Source organism: Peromyscus californicus, unplaced genomic scaffold (assembly GCF_007827085.1).
Source record: "Peromyscus californicus insignis strain IS unplaced genomic scaffold, ASM782708v3 Scaffold_4__1_contigs__length_199733344, whole genome shotgun sequence".
NCBI classification, from domain to species: domain Eukaryota; kingdom Metazoa; phylum Chordata; class Mammalia; order Rodentia; family Cricetidae; genus Peromyscus; species Peromyscus californicus.
This window is the reverse complement of record NW_026294562.1, coordinates 83637764-83654970: the sequence shown is the minus strand read 5'-3', so window position 1 is coordinate 83654970 and position 17207 is coordinate 83637764. Positions and strand designations below refer to the sequence as shown.

General features: G+C 40.5%; 3 protein-coding genes across 13 annotated transcripts in view; 2 read left to right on the top strand and 1 right to left on the bottom strand.

Annotated features, from left to right (window-relative positions):
- Acsm3 (acyl-CoA synthetase medium chain family member 3) overlaps window positions 1–3813 on the top strand; it is a 30645-nt gene extending 26832 nt beyond the window's left edge. For 9 of the 10 annotated variants that reach the window (XM_052760881.1, XM_052760884.1, XM_052760883.1 and 6 more), the window contains one exon: window positions 2743–3813. In XM_052760881.1, coding sequence (XP_052616841.1) covers window positions 2743–3000 — 258 coding nt within the window. In that variant the 3' untranslated portion in view covers window positions 3001–3813. The remainder of the gene's footprint in view (window positions 1–2742) is intronic. The other variant, XM_052760886.1, reaches the window with a different exon arrangement.
- A 122-nt stretch (window positions 3814–3935) lies between these two features.
- Window positions 3936–11550, bottom strand: Eri2 (ERI1 exoribonuclease family member 2). Of its 2 annotated transcripts, XM_052760874.1 has the most exons (9): window positions 11435–11550; window positions 9975–10042; window positions 9810–9893; window positions 8813–8940; window positions 8161–8314; window positions 6734–6834; window positions 6396–6477; window positions 5570–5658; window positions 3936–5393 (listed from the first exon to the last, which is right to left on the bottom strand). In XM_052760874.1, the coding sequence occupies exons 1-9, from the start codon at window positions 11455–11457 to the stop codon at window positions 4089–4091; spliced, it is 2034 nt and encodes a 677-aa protein (XP_052616834.1). In that variant the 5' UTR covers window positions 11458–11550; the 3' UTR covers window positions 3936–4088. The 2 variants fall into 2 exon arrangements, with proteins under 2 accessions (XP_052616834.1, XP_052616835.1); XM_052760875.1 differs by lacking the exon at window positions 11435–11550 and having other exon boundaries at window positions 9810–9888; window positions 9975–9996.
- A 354-nt stretch (window positions 11551–11904) lies between these two features.
- Rexo5 (RNA exonuclease 5) overlaps window positions 11905–17207 on the top strand; it is a 49945-nt gene continuing 44642 nt past the window's right edge. Inside the window, 1 exon segment of the mRNA XM_052760909.1 lies at window positions 11905–12021. Within this exon segment, the coding sequence (XP_052616869.1) occupies window positions 11905–12021 (117 nt within the window).

Genomic DNA, 17207 nt, shown 5'->3' with positions numbered 1-17207 from the left:
GGTGCCCTCTTCTGGCCACCATGCACCAGGTCCACACATAGTGCACACACATACATGTAGACAAAACACTCATACACATTAAATAGAAATACGTAAATCCTTAAAAAAGAAAGGAACAAAGGAAGATTTGCTGAGATGGCTAGGCCCTTCCATTCCTTAGCTTGTATAGCTCTAAGAATCTGACAAAGGTCACAGGCCACTGTTGGACTTGGATATACACAGTGATGGACATGCTCTACACTGGCATCCTCTAGTAAATAAACATATAGGGGTACCAGTCACATGGCTAGATTGATTAAAGAGACCTAATTTAAATAGCCACACATTGCTAGTGGCTGCTACATGGACTGGCCCAGCCACAGACACTTCTATTTCAGAGAAACTTAGAAGCTTACGTAATTATTTTTTTCAGAATTACATTTATTTATTTCCTGTGTGTGCACGTGTGTGCTTGTGCCATGGTGCTCAGGTGGAGGTTAGAGGACAGCTTTTGTGAGTTAGCTCTCTCCTTTCACCATGTGAGTTCTAGGGACCAAACTCAGACGTCAGACTTGGAAGCAAGTGCCTTTCCTCCTTGAGCCATCTTGCTGGCCCAACATGATGGTTTTTTAGGTTTAAAAAGCACCAAAGCAAAGCAAATAAATGCAAACCCCCTAGTCTTTGAACTTTCACTCCTGTACCTGAGATCTGCCATTTTTTGATGGCTTCCTATGCTCCAGATGCTATCCTAAGCCTCATATTTAGGCTAGCTTTTCAAATCTGCACTCTTATATAGTAAGAAACTGAGGAACAGAGAGATGATCTTAGCTTATCAAGATCACACAACAAACTCCTTTGGGGCAAGGTTGTCTGACTTCAGTGTTCATATTTTTTTGTTTTGTTATTTTGGTCTTTGGTTTTTTGAGACAGGGTCTCTGTGTAGCCCTGGTTGTCCTGGAACTTACTCTGCAGATCTCGCTGGTTAGGAACTCAGAGATCCACTTGTCTCTGCCTCCTGAGTACTAGGATTAAAAGCCTGTGCCACCACCACCACCCAGCTTAGTGTTCATGCTTTTTTTTTTTTCAGTGTTCATACTCTTAATCATAATGTTACAATGTTTTTTGTGAAGTTAGTATTTTCTGTAAAGGCTTATAAAAACTTAGGAAGATAAAGTACATGTTATCAAAGCTATAAAAGTTAACATGTGAACTAATGCCTGTAAATGGTTTTAATTTTTTTCAGTTAACAAAAATGTTCATAAAGTTGCAAAAATAAAATAATAAAAAATAATAGGATAAAATTCTACCCACAACAAACACATGTACCGCTGTATAATTTCCCAATGATATCAACTTGTTAATTAGGAATATTCGGGTTTTTGATAAAGACAAAAAAAGGTAACTGGTCATACATTGTTTAAAAAAAAAACTTCCCCAGTAAACAATTTTCAGTGTGTAAATATTTTAGTTACAAGTTGTCAATTCTCACCAAATGACTTTTCTAAGTGACTGTTTCAAATAATTTTTGATTAAGCTTTCCTCTCAGATTAAGGAGTGCAGAAAATAAGTTTAATAAGATTTCAGTTTCCTAGTCAGGTGGTAGTAGTGCATCCCTTTAATCTCAGCACTCAGGAGGCAGAGGCAGGTGGAGCTCTGTGAGCTGGAGGCCAGCCTGGACTACAGAGCAAGTTCCAGGACAGCTAGGGCTACACAGAGAGACCCTGTCTCAAAAAACAAAAACAAAAAAATTTTTTTTCAGTTTCCTAAGTACAGGGTAGTTAATCGCAAGAGTTGTAATAAGGGCCTCTCTAACTCTAGCCCGCGCTGGAACTCTGGATTTGGTGGTAAATACTATTGCCTCAGCTAGAGTGTTGCGTCTAGGGAAGAAGCAGTGAGTGGCAGTGCTGGCAGTGCCCGGGAAAGAATAAAACAACTGGACAGGATCTCACTCAGACTTCTTCCTTCTCCAGTAAAGTCCAAAACAGTCTGGGAAGAACAGGCTTTAGGGAACAGGCCTTGTGGGTACAGCCACAGTCCTCATTTCTACTCCTGCTTCTCAGTCATGTAAGTGGGCCAGAACAATAGCAAAGTGGTGAATGGAATCGCTACAGCCTCATATAAAGGACGCATGGAAAGGGCTGCGTGTGTAGCTCGAGGCTCAGAGAGAGAATGCTTGTTGAGTTTGCACAAGTCTCTGTGTTTAATCCTTACTGAGGAGGAAAAATTAAGCCAAGTGGAGTAGTGTAATCCAGTACTTGGGACGCTGAAAAAGGAGAACTGCTGTGAGTTCAAGGTCAGCCTGATATACATGACAAGACTATCTTAAACCCTCTCCAACCCCCCAGAGAATCCCTGGGCTGAGTGAGCCGCTCCCTTCAATGAGGACTGGGGCTGAGTAGGCCCTAGAAGCTGGTTGTTCACAGAGGTTGTACTTAGTGTACTGCCAGGTTTCCAACAGGAAGCCAAGGACACAGGTAATCAGACTCAGATCAGAACGTACATTTCAAACTGTAGTCAGAGGGGGTGCTCAAGGGTGATCCTGAGCCAAGCAGGTCCCACCAGCTCAGTGGTACTGAAAAGATAGATAAGAAAGAACTTCCTGGGTACTTAGTTAGCATTAGAGCACACAGTGAGGACTAAACTGCAGCATGCCCTCCCTCACCAGTTCACTCTCCCAGGAAGATTCACAGTGAGCCAAAGCAGACAAAACACATCAAGGCACAAAAGGAATAACTCATTGGATGTTTTACATATTTACTTTAGGTAGTAAAAGCTTTTATTGTTCTGAATCCTGATTACAAGTCACATGATCGAGAACAACTGAAAAAGGAGATTCAGGAGCATGTAAAAAAGACTACAGCGCCATACAAATACCCCAGAAAGGTAGGCATCCCTGGTACAACTGTATCTGTTCAGTGCTTTGGAAAATTTTTCAGCTGTTTGTTTTTTTCCTTTCAAATGACCTTTCTCCTTAAATATGCTACACAAGAGGTTCCAAATAGAACTAATGATAATAGATAATCAAAACTTTTGAGGTTAAACTGAAGCCCCTAATATAATTCCGTCAATTAGCTTATAATACTAAAGAAAAACTTCAACCATCCTTTCACCTAGAAGCCAAAAGGGCTATTAAATAATTGGCATGAACTAAAGCGTCCAAGCGCTGGACTAATTTCTTTCCTCCTTTTAATGCCAACAGATAGAATTTATTGAAGAGCTGCCAAAGACTGTCAGTGGGAAGGTCAAAAGAAATGAACTAAGGAAAAAAGAATGGAAAACCATTTAAACTTATCCACTAATCGTCCGAATATCTATAAACAAACAAAGTGTCTACAAGTCTGCAGGAACCACCGGTTATATGGGCAGGTTGCTTCTAAACTGGATTTAAAGTATTTTGTAGTAATGACATCAGAGACTGAATTCTGAAATCAAACAGTCAATCCTTATACTTTCATGTAAATGTTCCTGTAATTTGGCAACATAAAACAATGTCATTGGTTGCTGAGATGTTTTAAAATCTATTTCAGGAGCAGTTTCCAAAGCAAATCTCTGCCTCACTGGTTTTCAAAACTTAACTGAATAATTCTAATATGTTAATATACAAATCAGAACAAATCTTCAAGCTTTGAAAAAACTAAGTGACTTGTTTTTAGAAAATCGTCATAATTCTTAGAATATTTACCTGAAATTTGAGTAAGGGTTTTGTTAGTCCTATTTTTATTCAAGTAATTTGAAAGTAGTTTGAAATTTGCTTCAAGGTCTATCTATAAGAGACAGCTGTCAAGCACTATGGCTACTTAGTAAATTTAACCTAATAAATGGTTTATAAAAGTATTTTTTCCTGGTGGTTCATGATAGTTTGATAAATTCAGCAAATGTTAATATATGAAATATAGTTATGTGACATAATCCAAATACACATGCTAGGGAATTTAAGGAACGATGATTCTGACAGGAACAGACAACAGACAGTTGACAGCCGACTTCTGGGCAAGAGTGGAAGTCATGCAATCTGCTTCCTTCCGTCAGTGTGAACTGCCTCGGTGTGGCTTTAGCTCCAGGTATGCTGAGACCTCGGAACTCGAACCTGACACTTTTATGAGAGTTTATCAATTTCTCATTGACGGTCTGAGTCGTAAAGGATTTTTAACAGGAATATTCAAATTTCTGTCATGAATATGGCTTGTTTCTGGAGAGCTGAAAGTGAGTCCTTCTGAGGAACGAGATAGAGCTTTGCTATTGCCTCTTTCCTTTTGAAGTGTTTGTTCCCATTTAAAATAACCGCAGCATTTTCTGTCTTCTTGGTATTTCCCAACAGGGCAACAGTAGAAGGCTTTCCCATGGTTTGGCCCGTTATTAGAAACAATAAGCCGCTTAGATCTTCTGCCACACTTGCATAAGGGAGGTGTCATCTTCCCACTCTCCCAAGGCTCTTGTAGATTAACTATGGATGTTAATATGGAGGAAAGAACTTTCCGGGAAGAGGCTCCTGGGGAGCAAGTAGATGATGCAGGCTTTTCTTCATGAATACTGAAGGTTTGCTTTTTCGCTCGTGGGAAAGGTAGGGGACTAGGTGAATTCCTTTTAGTACCACCTAAGGGAAGAGGTTGTTTCCTCAAAACTGAAGGATGTGATGCATTGGCATTAAGACTGTTGAAGGTAAATGGTTTGCATCCAGGTAATTTAAAAGCAGAAGTATCTGAACCTGAATGTTTAGCTCCCTTTACATTATAGACGGTACTATGGGGACTCTTATACACAATAGACTTAGATATTTCAAAGTTTTGAGGAGTTTCCTTGAGGTCTTCAAAGTTTTCATAACTAAGAATTTCTGGTTCTTTTAAAACCATCGATCTCTCTCCAGAATTAAAAGAAGTATCTACATTTGTGTCACTAATCGAAGGCACACAATCTTTATCTTGTTCAGCCTGAGATGATGGAAGTAAAACTACATCTTCCCACTCAGCCAACATAGGTAAACAGTCAAAAGTACAGCCCACTTCTGCATTAGAAACAACATTAACAGATGGAATGGTCGTAGATACAAGTACCAAGTTGGAGTTAAGTGCTGAGGACTTTGACTTGTCATTCGATGCAAGCTGCTCACTTTTTCTTTGCTTCTGCATCAAAGTGGGGGAACCCAATTGTTCCCCAGAAGTTGAGGGCTTAGTAGTGCAAAGAGGAATGCAACGTTTGTTATTGTGAAGATCCACGTTTAGTTGTAATTGTTCCTTTATAGACGAATTCACACAAACTAAATTCATTTGAGCATCTTCCTGGGTATTTACTATACTTTTGGGCTCCTTTTGATATATGCTGGGACCCTGGATGCTAACGTTGCAGGCAGATGTTTCTTCAATTTGATCTGTACCCAAATTTTGGACCAAAATCTTGGGATTCTTCTTAGTGAGAACCTATGATTCCACAGACAAATCCACTGCTTTAGAAACTGTGTAATTTCTTCAGTAGACATTATATATGACGAAAAAAAAAAAAAAAGGAAATGCCACTGGTTTGAAACCAACATTTTAATGAACCTATGACTACTATTCTAGAGCTCAAAATGACAGAAGAGGCAAGACACACTAACCTTGTTCAAGGACCTGGTAATTTTCATTAGGCAACCGTCCCTGATCATTTTCCAAGCAAGAAGAGCAGTGTTCCGAGAATCATCTAAGCCTGAGGAAATAAAAGTATCAAACACTGAATGTCGTGGTACTAACAAAGAAATAACAGAAAACAAATCGCATTTAAACAGAAATTGGGGCACATTTTTCATCTTATGACCACCTACTGAATTTAAAAAAATCAGAAATTGGTCTGTGGGAAGATGTGACAGCATTGCCAATGCAAGATGCCTTGTATTTACACAGGTGAAAATTTGTTAGACAGCTTCCAAAATTGTGACCAGCATTCTGTGCAGACCATCATTTGTTCAGTTTTTTTCACTAGTCCATCATATTATCTGGGCACTTATGTTTCTGTTTGATGTGCTTATTATTTATCTATTTACTTTTAAACCAACTAGAACCACTGCATGGTGGTCTTTATTTAAATTCAAGAAAGTGGTTATTCAGCTGGGCGGCCAGGTGGCGATGGAGCTCACCTTTAATCTCAGCACTTGGGAGGCAGAGGCAGGGGGATCTCTGTGAATTCAAGGCCACCCTGGACTACAGAGTGAGTTGCAGGACAGCCAGGATTGTTACACAGAGAAACCCTGTCTCAGAAAACTGGGGAAAAGGAAAAAAAGAAACTGGTAATTCAAAAACCAAAAATAATTTGAGTTATATAGGTTAGGAACATTTTTTAGGCTGAAAGGTTTTAATAATGGCACTACCCCTAAATGAAACTAATATGAGAGATTTTACAAAACTCAAATGACTTACATAACAAAATGATTATCAGTTTATACGAACCAGAATGTTCCCGTCCTGAAAATTCTATTCCCACTTCCTGCAAGGCGCCATTTAGTCCTTTGGGTTTTCTCTTATAAAAAAGCTAATCAAATAAAAAAAAAAGACATTAAAAAATATAATGACTATTATAGAGACTATGAAGTTATTTCTCATAACTTTTAGTTCTATCAGATTTGGAATTTATTATCGCTGTGCTGTCTCATATATTTTAAGATATATATTTATGTGAACATTCCAAATTAAGAGTATCTTATTTGTAGAAATTTGCACCAGTAAGATAAAATACAGCCCCCTTTCACCAGAAACAAAGTGAACACGCTCCCATCTTTGATCCTTACCTTGTAAGTTGCTCTAAGATCAATCCACGAGTTTAGGAACACGGGTTTTAAGAGCTGCTTTCTTCTACATTCATACTCTAGGCAAACCCCCAAGTCCCAGTCTGAATTAAGGGGATTGGAACAAAGGACAGTGATATCAGCGCTTCTCCACTTACAAATAAAATATACAAAACATGATACAGTAGAGCAGTAAGAGTTAACTGCTATGCTAATAACTAATGCTCATATGTTCTATATTACTTTACACCTCATAGAACTCTCCAGTAAGAAATTAAGTTGGTGACTGTTTCAAAATAATATCTTCTGTGTGTGTGCAGGTGCCTATGTGTGTGTGTGTGCACATGTGCTGGTGTGTGTGGGTGTGCACATGTGCTGGTGTGAGTGTGTGGGTGTGCAACTCAGAGGATAGCCTCAGGTGATTCCTCAAGTGCCACCCATCTCATTTTGAGACAGGGTTTCTTATTGGCCTGCAGAATCATGATTTTAAAAGTATGAATGAATTTGCTTTTCTTAGTTAGCATCTGTGTAGGTAGAGTTTTCCTGACTGGCCCACAGTCAGGACAAATCTCTGACACCCGCCAGTCCCACAGCCACTCAAACCCGACCAAGTAAACATAGAGACTTATATTGGTTACAAACTGTATGGCCGTGGCAGGCTTCTTGCTAACTGTTCTTACAGCTTAAATTAATCCATTTCCATTAATCTATACCTTGCCACATGGCTCATGGCTTACCGGCATCTTTACATGCTGTTTCTCATCACGGCGGCTGGCAGTGTCTCTCTGACTCAGCCTTCCACTTCCCAGCTCTATTCTCCTCCTTGTCCCGCCTATACTTCCTGCCTGGCCACGGGCCAATCAGTGATTTATTTATTGACCAATCAGCAACACATTTGACATACAGACCATCCCACAGCACATCTGTGTGGCCCTTGATTTTCTTTCCCAGGTCAATGAGGTCAACAAGCATAATTCTAGGATAACAAGAAAAAAACTAGAAATCAAGGACTACACTGTGGGAATACTGCTGCTTTTTTGGTAAGTGGGGTATATGTGTATGTGGTATGTATGTGCCACATGTTCACAAGTGTGGGGGTGCGGATGTGTGTGTACATGCACATGTACATATATGCAGAGGTAAGACTGACATCAGGAATTTCCACCTTATCTGTTGAGGCAGGGTTCCTCACTGAGCCTAAGACTTGCTGTTTTAGCTGTGTGGCTAGCCAGCTTGCTCTGGGGATTCCTTGTTTCCACCTCATGTCCTTGGATTACAGATAGACCACTGTGCCCATGTGGCTTTCACATGGGTTCCGAGGATCCCAACTCTGGTCCTCATGATTGTGTAACAAGCACTGTATCTGCTGAGCCACCTCCTCAGCCTCAATGCTACCCATTGTGATTTATAGTCATAACTCATGTTTTTACCTGACCAAGTAACAAAAGCACACAATTTTACTTCAGAAGAAGGCTCTGAATCCCCAGTAGTAAAGATGATTTTCTTCTGCTGCTGAATCTTATGAATCCATTTACAGAACTGGGATAAGCAAATCTTCAGAGGGACTCCTTCATCAACTTGAACCTGATTTGAGCCACAAAATCTGAAGTCAACAAATGAATTTCTGATATTGAGTATTTATTACAACTCTGCACTATGGGGAGACAGAACAAAAAAGTTTATCTCCTACAAAGACAGTAAGATGTATAGTAAGATGTAATACTGCGGTGACTCGAATTCACCAAGGTCAGAGAAACTAGGCTGGTACACAAAAGTTTCACAGAAGTATAGTCTTTAAGTTTACTCTCACAGAAGTAAAAGACAGAGCTACATTACTCTGTAAAATAAACTGTCTCTCTGGAGCCCAAACCCTGGGCTTCATGCATCTTAGATAAGCATCTCACACTGAGCTATAACCCTTGACCTTTATGTTTATAGCATTATTCTGATTTTTTTCAACATTCCAGTGGACTTTGGAGGGGGAGCATTATTTCTCTTAACACTGAATAAATTTAATTCCAAGTGGTATATAGCTTTTATTTTTTGAAACTGATTTCTGAACTTTTAAAATTTGCATCATACCTGTTTTATCCCTGTCAGTTCTGTGCAAAATTCAGAAAGAATTGGATGTTCTTGAGGCTGTACATAAGCATGAAACTCAGATTCAATCTCTCCAGTTGCTGTACTCAACAAAACTGCTGGAAATTCAACTAATGAAAGAATCATGGATTAACACTTATATACATTTTTTAAATTTATTTATTTATTTTGAGGTAGGATCTCAATACGTAGTCCTGGAAATTGATATAGGTTAGTGGTTCTCAACCTGTGGGTCAGAACCCTTTTTGGGGGGTCAAACAACCCTTTCAAAGGCATTAAATATCAGATATTCTGCATATCAAATATTTACATTATAATTCATAACAGTTGCAAAATTAGTTATGAAGTAGCAACAAAAACAATTTTATGGTTGGGGGTCACCACAACATGAGGAACTGTATTAAAGGGCCGCAGCATTAGGAAGGTTGAGAACTACTGATATAGACCAAGCTGGCTTCAAATTCATAGAGATCCACCTGTCTCTGTCTCCTAAGTGCTGGGATTAAGGATGTGTACCACCACACCCAGCCTGAATATACAAATCATCCTAAACATGCACTGCTTTAATAACAGCATTATTAAACAATCAATCCCAGCAAAAGCTTATTAGAATAAATAACCAAAGCTGTGAGAAACAAAATTATAATAAAGCTATATCAAGGAATAAGTCAAAATATCAAAGTTATGTGTCTATTTAGTTTCACAATTAAATATGAAGACTACAAGAGCCTTAAAATATACTCTATTATTGCAAAGCCATTGTTTTCCAGTTTCTATCCAATCAAAGTTTTAAATATAATCTTAAAACAATTAGCTACTTTGCATAATCACATTCAGGTATTTGGCATTTTATCCTTTAAGCCAGACAGTTTTTATACTAAACTACCAGCTTACAGCATTCTGTTTTCTTACTAATTCATATCCAGAAACATTAAGACTCATTGAGCACTAACTTTGCCCACTGGCAGTCCAAACTTACTTATTTCAGGGCTATTGTGGTGTTTCCCATCTTTCCAGCATGTAGATTCAAAATCAATAACAATTAAGTAGTCATACGTCTGTTCTGCAAAAGACCAGAGTATCTTAGGCTTTGTCCATGTTCCAAACCCAAGGCTTCCAAATGAAAACTAAACATGGGACTTACTGAATCTGCTTCTTCCTGGATTCCCACTTGCTGGTGCAACTGACTTTCTCCTAATTAATCCAAGCCGTCTAAAAATGCAAAATCCAATAAGATCAATAAACGCACTTATACTGCAGTTAGAACAAGCTATCAAACTAATAGCACTGAAGAAATGGCACAGTCCTCATTAGTGTACTGTAACTGGAGTTGGATGTGGGGCACACACCTGCAAGCTCAGTGCTCAGCAGGCCAAGGCAGAATTGAGCTTAAGAAGACTTTGAGTACATAGCAAGACCCTGTCTCAAACAGCAGCTGTGTACTGACTGAAGGAAGCTAGAGCTAGACTTTACAAGATCCGGGTTCTTGTGCTAACTGCCATCCTCTCTTGGGTGTGCATTTTACCTGCATGGGTCAAGTGACTTGGCAAACACCAATTTTATCTATTCTCATTTTATACTAGTCCTGAGGAACTCAAACGGCTGTAAACATGACTAAAAACCTTCAGCTATTTTTGTACTTTTCAAGGCCTTGCTTACGTTCTCAGGAGATGATGCCTGTTCCTAAAATCTAGGGGAGGAAGTAAGACAACCAGAGTACAACTGGAAGGCAATCTATGATAAAGGACCCCCAACAGCAAGATACTGAGTCCAAAGAAGGAAAAAAGGTTAACCATGGTCTCATATGTAGGTGAGACAAAAATCTGTTGCATACAGCTTTAACGAGAGGATACCTGGAGTAGTTACTTTGGCTTTTTGAAAAAGACAAGAAGTGATGCCAGTGTGGGATTTGGGTTAAAAGCTAACATTTATTGGCTATTTCACCAGCAAATATTAAACTAAGGTGGTAACTGCTTTTAAACAATTCCAGGTGGTAGATATGTCTGCAACCCTTATTTTATGCATGAGAAAACAAGGTAATTTGCTAAAGATAGCTATAGTATGTTAACCTTTGGTAGGATTCTCCAACCCTGAAATCCATGCTATTTACTAACACATCACATAGCTTTTCCTTCGTTTTGGATTTAGTTTTATTGTTGTTTTGAGACAGTCTAGCTATGTAGCTCCGGCCTGCCAGAACATGACCACCAGGCTGGCCTCGAACTTGCCTCGCTGGTATTGTAGGCGCGCTCCACTATGCCTGGCATTGGCACACTGTGTCGACAAACTTCAAATGTGTCCGCAGGAGTTCTTACAATAAAATCAGACTAGGTAGGTCACGTTGACGCAGTGGGTGCAGTGGCACCTGCCTGAGAACAATCTGCACAGCACCGTCGTCACATTCCAGGCGTTTCCCAGAGCCTAGCAGGAACAGATCGGACACAGCACGCCGCTCTGAGAGAACCCGGTCCCTCGGACTCCTGCAACCTGGCGTGCATGGCGGCGTGAGGCCCGAGACCGAGGTTCCACCCGGGGCCTTTCCAGACCCACACACAACGGCTGCGGAAGACCGCCGCCAACCCTGCGGGGAAACCCCTAGCGTACCGCGCCAGCCGCTTGGTCGCCATGCCCGACACTCTGTCCTGAGTTCAACCGCCGGAAGTCGGCTGCCCTCACTTCCGGTCCGTTTAAACGCCGGCGCGGCTGAGGGGGCCCGAGCGTTTAGAGCGGCAGCGGCGGTCGTCGGCGGTCTGTGAGGCGCGCCTGGGGGCGGTTCCGGACCGGGAGGGCGTGGACCGAGGCTGGAGGAGGGCGAGCAGCTTCGCTCCGCCCCCGACGTGCTTCAGGTAGCGTTTCCAAGTCCGCGACGCCTTCCTTTGGGGCGACGTGGACGCCGAGTCCTCCCTAAGGGAAATGTCAGCGAGGGCAAAGCGCGGTAAACTGGTTTGAGCAGCTTCGAGGGAGAAAGTTATAAACCGTCACTCGTTCCCAGCGATGCGCCCGAGAGAAGCGGCGGCACGGTTTCCTGGACCCTGCGGGGTCCTCAGCTCCAGCTCATCCTTCCCTGCAGCCTGATGGAGCTAGAGACGGAGACGATCTCCAGGAGGAGGAAGGAGGGCCCGACCTCGGCCCTGGCGACAGAGCTGGGTAGGCCTCCGTGGGATCTTAAGGGCACGCTGCCTAAAGCCAAGGTGAGCAAAGGAGAGCCCCAGCAGGCGGCCCGAAGTCGTTTATGGCTCAGAGTCACTTGTCCCAGCCACTTGAAAGGTCCCTGCAAAAGGATCAGGGCTCACCAACTGACTGCACTGAACCCTGTTCTCTGATCTGTGAAATAGTGAGAACTTAGTAGCCGGGCGGTGGTGGCGCACGCGTATGGTGATATTTTATTTGTATTAAAATGTTATTTGTATGTTAATAAATAAAGTTGCCCGGGGGTCAGAGCTATTAGCAAGCCATAGGAAAGCAGGGCAGTGGTAGCGTATGCTTGTAATTCCAGCACTTGGTAGGCAGAGCTGGGTAAGTCTCTGTGTGTTCAGGGATACAGCCATTATTGGATACACATGCCTTTAATCTTAATACCAATCATGGAAAACCTGGAGGCCTATACAGACAGGCTGTGAGGAGGCGGTCATGTGGTTGGGTTTACAACCAATGAGAAGGCAGGACAGGAACTCTATATAAAGACTTTAACACAGGGGTAGCTCTGGTTCGGAGAGGTAGGACCACCGCAGGAGGAAGGGTAAGGTTTTAGCTCTTAGCTCTGACCTCTTGGCTTTCTTCTTTGCATTGGTTCTGTGTTTCTTATTTAATAAGAAGGTTAGATACATCTACACACGCGTTTAGTCCCAGCACTCGGGAGGCAGAGACAGGCACGTATTTCTGTGAGTTCGAGGCCAGCTTGGTCTACAGAACGAGTTCCATGACAGCCGGGGTAGTTACACAGAGAGAACCCTGTCTCAAAAAAAAAAAAAAACAACAACAACAAAACCCACAAAACTGACTTAATGTCAGGTACACAGAATATTTATTAAGGTCTGTGTAACGGGATATATTCTAGGAATATCCTTGTACACCTAAACAGAATTCTCTGCTTCCAAACAATTTGCATTCCTATTGAGCGGAAGTAAAGCTGATGACAGAAGTGATAGTCTTCTCTTGGAGTTTTGTGTATGACTTTTTGATTAGTCCCATTGTTGGTGATATTAACCTTGATTACTTAAGATAATAAGATGGTGGCTACCAAGCTGTCTAAACTCTCTTTGTAATTTTGTAGAGCACTCTTTTTCACCACTTTAATTTATCTGTATGAACTCACAGGTAATCTGTTTTGCTCCTTAAGCTATCATCTGTTCATTTATTTTTCGGTTCTGGGTATTGAATCTAGAACCTTGAGCACCATAGACAAATACTCTACACTTGAACCACACACACACACACACACTCACAAACACACCTGCACCTTTTTTTGATGCTGTTTCACTAAGTTATGAAGTTCGGCCTTCAATTTGCTCTGTGGCCCAGTAGGTCTTGAACTTGTGATTCTTCTGCCTCCTCAGTAACTGAGATTACAGTCCTATACTACCAGACTTTACTATTTATTTTTTTAATTATTATTTTATGCTATTGGTATTTTGCCTATATGCATGTCTGGGTACTATGTAGATGCCTGATGATGCCCGAGGAAGCCAGCAGAGGATGTTGAATCGCCTGAAACTGGAGTTGTAACTGGCTGTGAGTCACTGTATGGATGCTAGGAATTGAAGTCCTCTAGAGGAGCAGCCATTGCTCTTAAATGCTGAGACATCTCTCCCTCTGGCTATTTATTCTGATGCTCTAAATAGCCAAGATTTGATCATTAACTAGCTTTTGTGTTATGACATGGCTGTATCACTCTGAGAACGTTATTGCTTTCTGGTGAGAAGGGGCATCTGCTTTCTCTGTCCTGGGCCCCTGGAATCAGCCTCGTTCTTCTTAGTGAAGAATGACATTTGTAAATTTAAAATGGGGGTATTATAGATGGCTTTATTCTACTAGGATGTTGGTAGTCCCAAAAGATCATGTTAATGGGTATGCCTGTGTATTTGTAAGTATATACAAACATGCATTTACATCTAGTTTCCTGAATTCACAATAAATGTGTGCTTTCCAATCAATTTATTTCTAGTCAGAGGTCTTTGTAGTTCTTCCTTTTTTGTATCTGCAACTTCCTTTCCTGATAGAACTACAACTCCTATTATCTCCAATGATTAATCTTTAATCACTGTCACCACCTCTTGTTCCCACATCTTTGCCCTGCTCAGATCCAGATCAAATACATTTGAAGAGCCCTCATTATTGTAACAGGCTTTGCCAGCAACCCTATTACACAGACACTTACCCTGTTCAGGCTCTAAATCCTGTACTAAGCAACTACCACACTTTCAGCGTACCATAGCTCCTAACATCCACTGCCAGGCCAAAGTGTATTCCTCAGGCTGTTCAGGTACTGTCCTATGAGGATGTACTAGGCTTCTGTTCATAGTTCTGATCTATCTTTCTCATGAGACATCCTTTTTACTCTACTTAGGATCTTAGTATCCAATGTTTAGGAACAATGATTGTTTATTACCATATAGACCTCTATCTTGCTCAATCTTTATCAGTTGCATACAGTTTGGCTTAAAAGATAAGTCAGAATTAGCAATATTTATAAAGAAGTAAAATATGTATGGACATTTTAATGGGAAATTTATCCTGAGGAAATAAGTAGATAGATGAATAGTGATATCAATAATAAGAATGTTCATCCTAATATTTGTATTTTTAAAAAATATTTCACCAGCCAGGCAGTGGTGGTGCACGCCTTTAATCCCAGCACTCGGGAGGGAGAGGCGGGTAGATCTCTGAGTTTAAGGTCAGCCTGGTCTACAGAGCAGAGTTCCAGGGCAGCCAGGGCTACACTGAGAAAACCTGTCTTGAAAAACCAAAAAAAAAAAAAAAAAGTTTCACCAAGAAAGAGTTTTTAGTATAAAATTTTTATTATACATTTTAAAATGTATTTCTCCTGAACTATTTTCACATGTTAAAATTGGTATTCTATAACTGATAGGGAAAAATACAGATTAGGGTGGGGCTGGTTACAAAGCAAAAATGGATGTTTGTAAAGTCCCTTAGGGAAGTGTAGTGCAGAGATGAAAGAGCTTGGTCTTTGGAGTTTGCATTCCAGTTGTGGTTCTATAAGCTATTACTTCATTTCTTTGTTGTAAAATGGAAACGATGGTAGTCCTCACTTAAAAGTATAAGAATTAAATAAGTTATTACAAATAAATTTCTCAAAACTTTGGCTAGGGGCTGGTGATGTGGCTGAATAGTAGAGCACTTGCCTTGCATGTTCCCTGAATTCAATCCCTAGTACAGCTGCTTTAAAAAGTAGTTAATAGTAAATATTCAACATTGGCTTAAAGCCATTGTAGAAATTAGGATTTCTATTGATGTAATAAAACACCATGATTCCATGACCAAAAGCAGCTTGGGGAGGAAAGGGTTTATTTCAGTTGCATGTCCAGATCATAATCCTTCCTTCACTAAGGGAAGGCCTGGCAGGAACTGAGAGTATAAGAACCAGGAGGCAAGAACTGATGCAGACACCAGGGAAGAGTGCTGCTTACTGGCTTGCTCCTCAGGACTTGCTCAGCCTGCCTTCTTACACTGTTGAGGACCACCTGCAGGAGGCGGGGCACCACCCACAATGAGCTGGGCCTTCCACACTGCTCTTCAATTGAGAAAATAGCTACAGCCTTACCTATAGGCCCATCCTATAAAGGCATTCTCTCAGTTAAGAGTCCTTCCTCTCAGAAGACTAGCTTGTGTCATGTTGACATAAAACTAGCCAGCGCAGCTATGCAGAAATCCAATAATATCTGATATTTATTAAGTACTTAAGATGTGTTGGTGGCTAGCACTGATATATTGCACCAGCAGTCTCTTATCAGATCTCTCAATAATCTTATGATATAGAATTATAGTTACTCTACAGGTAAGGAAGCTGCGTCTTAGAATGGTTACGAAATTTGTTCAAGACATTGGAAGTCAGAACTCCTAACCATAATATTGTGCTGCTTCCCAGGAAAAAAATGAAAATAATAAATATCTCTGAGTTATATAGGTGTTTATCTAGTATGTATTTATTTCACCTTTTTCTATTATCTAAGCCTTTTGTAAAAAGCAAAAACCACCTTAATAATCAGGCATAAGTTCAAAACCTTTTATATATATATATATATTTTTTTTTTTTTGGTTTTTCGAGACAGGGTTTCTCTGTGTAGCTTTGCGCCTTTTCCTGGAACTCACTCTGTAGCCCAGGCTGGCCTCGAACTCACAGAGATCCGCCTGGCTCTGCCTCCCGAGTGCTGGGATTAAAGGCGTGCGCCACCACCGCCCGGCTTAACCTTTTATATTTTTAATGGACAAATATTTAAATCTATTTATAAAATTTGGCCTATTAAACAAATAATACTAATAAATTGTCAAAACTAACTAAAGCTTTGGTTTTAGTTAGGTGTACTCTTTTTGGGAAAGCATTCATCATCCATTCATCATCTCCTTATAAAATAAGTACTTGACAAAGCCTTTTTAAGGGAAACAAGGAGCTTCCTTAAATTTTTCTGTAACCATAGTATAATTCTGATTCTGATAGGTTAGATGTCACTGATTTGTGATTTGGTTACCTTGTCCCCATTGTAATACTGCCACAGCTTACACTATGCAATTTTGGCTCCAGCCAAGCCATACTACATGGCTTGACCCCAGAGTTTAAAGAGGCCTTCACTAAAACTCTGAACCAGTGGTTCTTAACCTGGGCTCGAATGACCCTTTCATGGGTGTCACTTAAGACCATCTGCGTATCAGATGTTTATGATTCACAACAGTAACAAAATTACACTTATAAAGTAGCAATGAAATATTTTATGGTTGGGGGTTACCACAATGCGAGGAACTGTATTAAAGGGTCACAGCATTAGGAAGGTTGAGCACCACTGTCCTAAGCCCTAGGGCAAATATACCCTTGCTCCTCTGTGTTTATAATAGCACTGACCCCTGCAGTGTTAGAATTATCCATCCTATATTCCCTAATGGAGTAGAGTTCTTGAAAGCATGAATTGCATTGTAATCATACGCCTATTTTTAGCACACAGACATGCATAATACAAAACTGTACCAATGTTTATAAAATATTCTAATGACATCATACCACAAGTGGCTCTTTTAGACCTTTATTTTTAATTAATTAGAACAGTCTTTGTGTTGATATGTATGTTAAAATAATCAGAAACTTGAATAATTGCCTTTTTGCCATTCATGAGCATTATGGTATGCTGTATTCTAATTTGTCATTACA

Excerpts from the sequence above, each read along its gene's own strand:
- Eri2 (XM_052760874.1), bottom strand. The coding sequence starts at position 11,457 with ATGGCGACCAAGCGGCTGGCGCG. Across the intron at positions 6,478-6,733 it reads ATCTTAGAGCAACTTACAAG|CTTTTTTATAAGAGAAAACC; the intron begins GTAAGGATCAAA and ends TTATTTGATTAG. Across the intron at positions 5,394-5,569 it reads TTACCAGGTCCTTGAACAAG|GTTCTCACTAAGAAGAATCC; the intron begins GTTAGTGTGTCT and ends GTGGAATCATAG.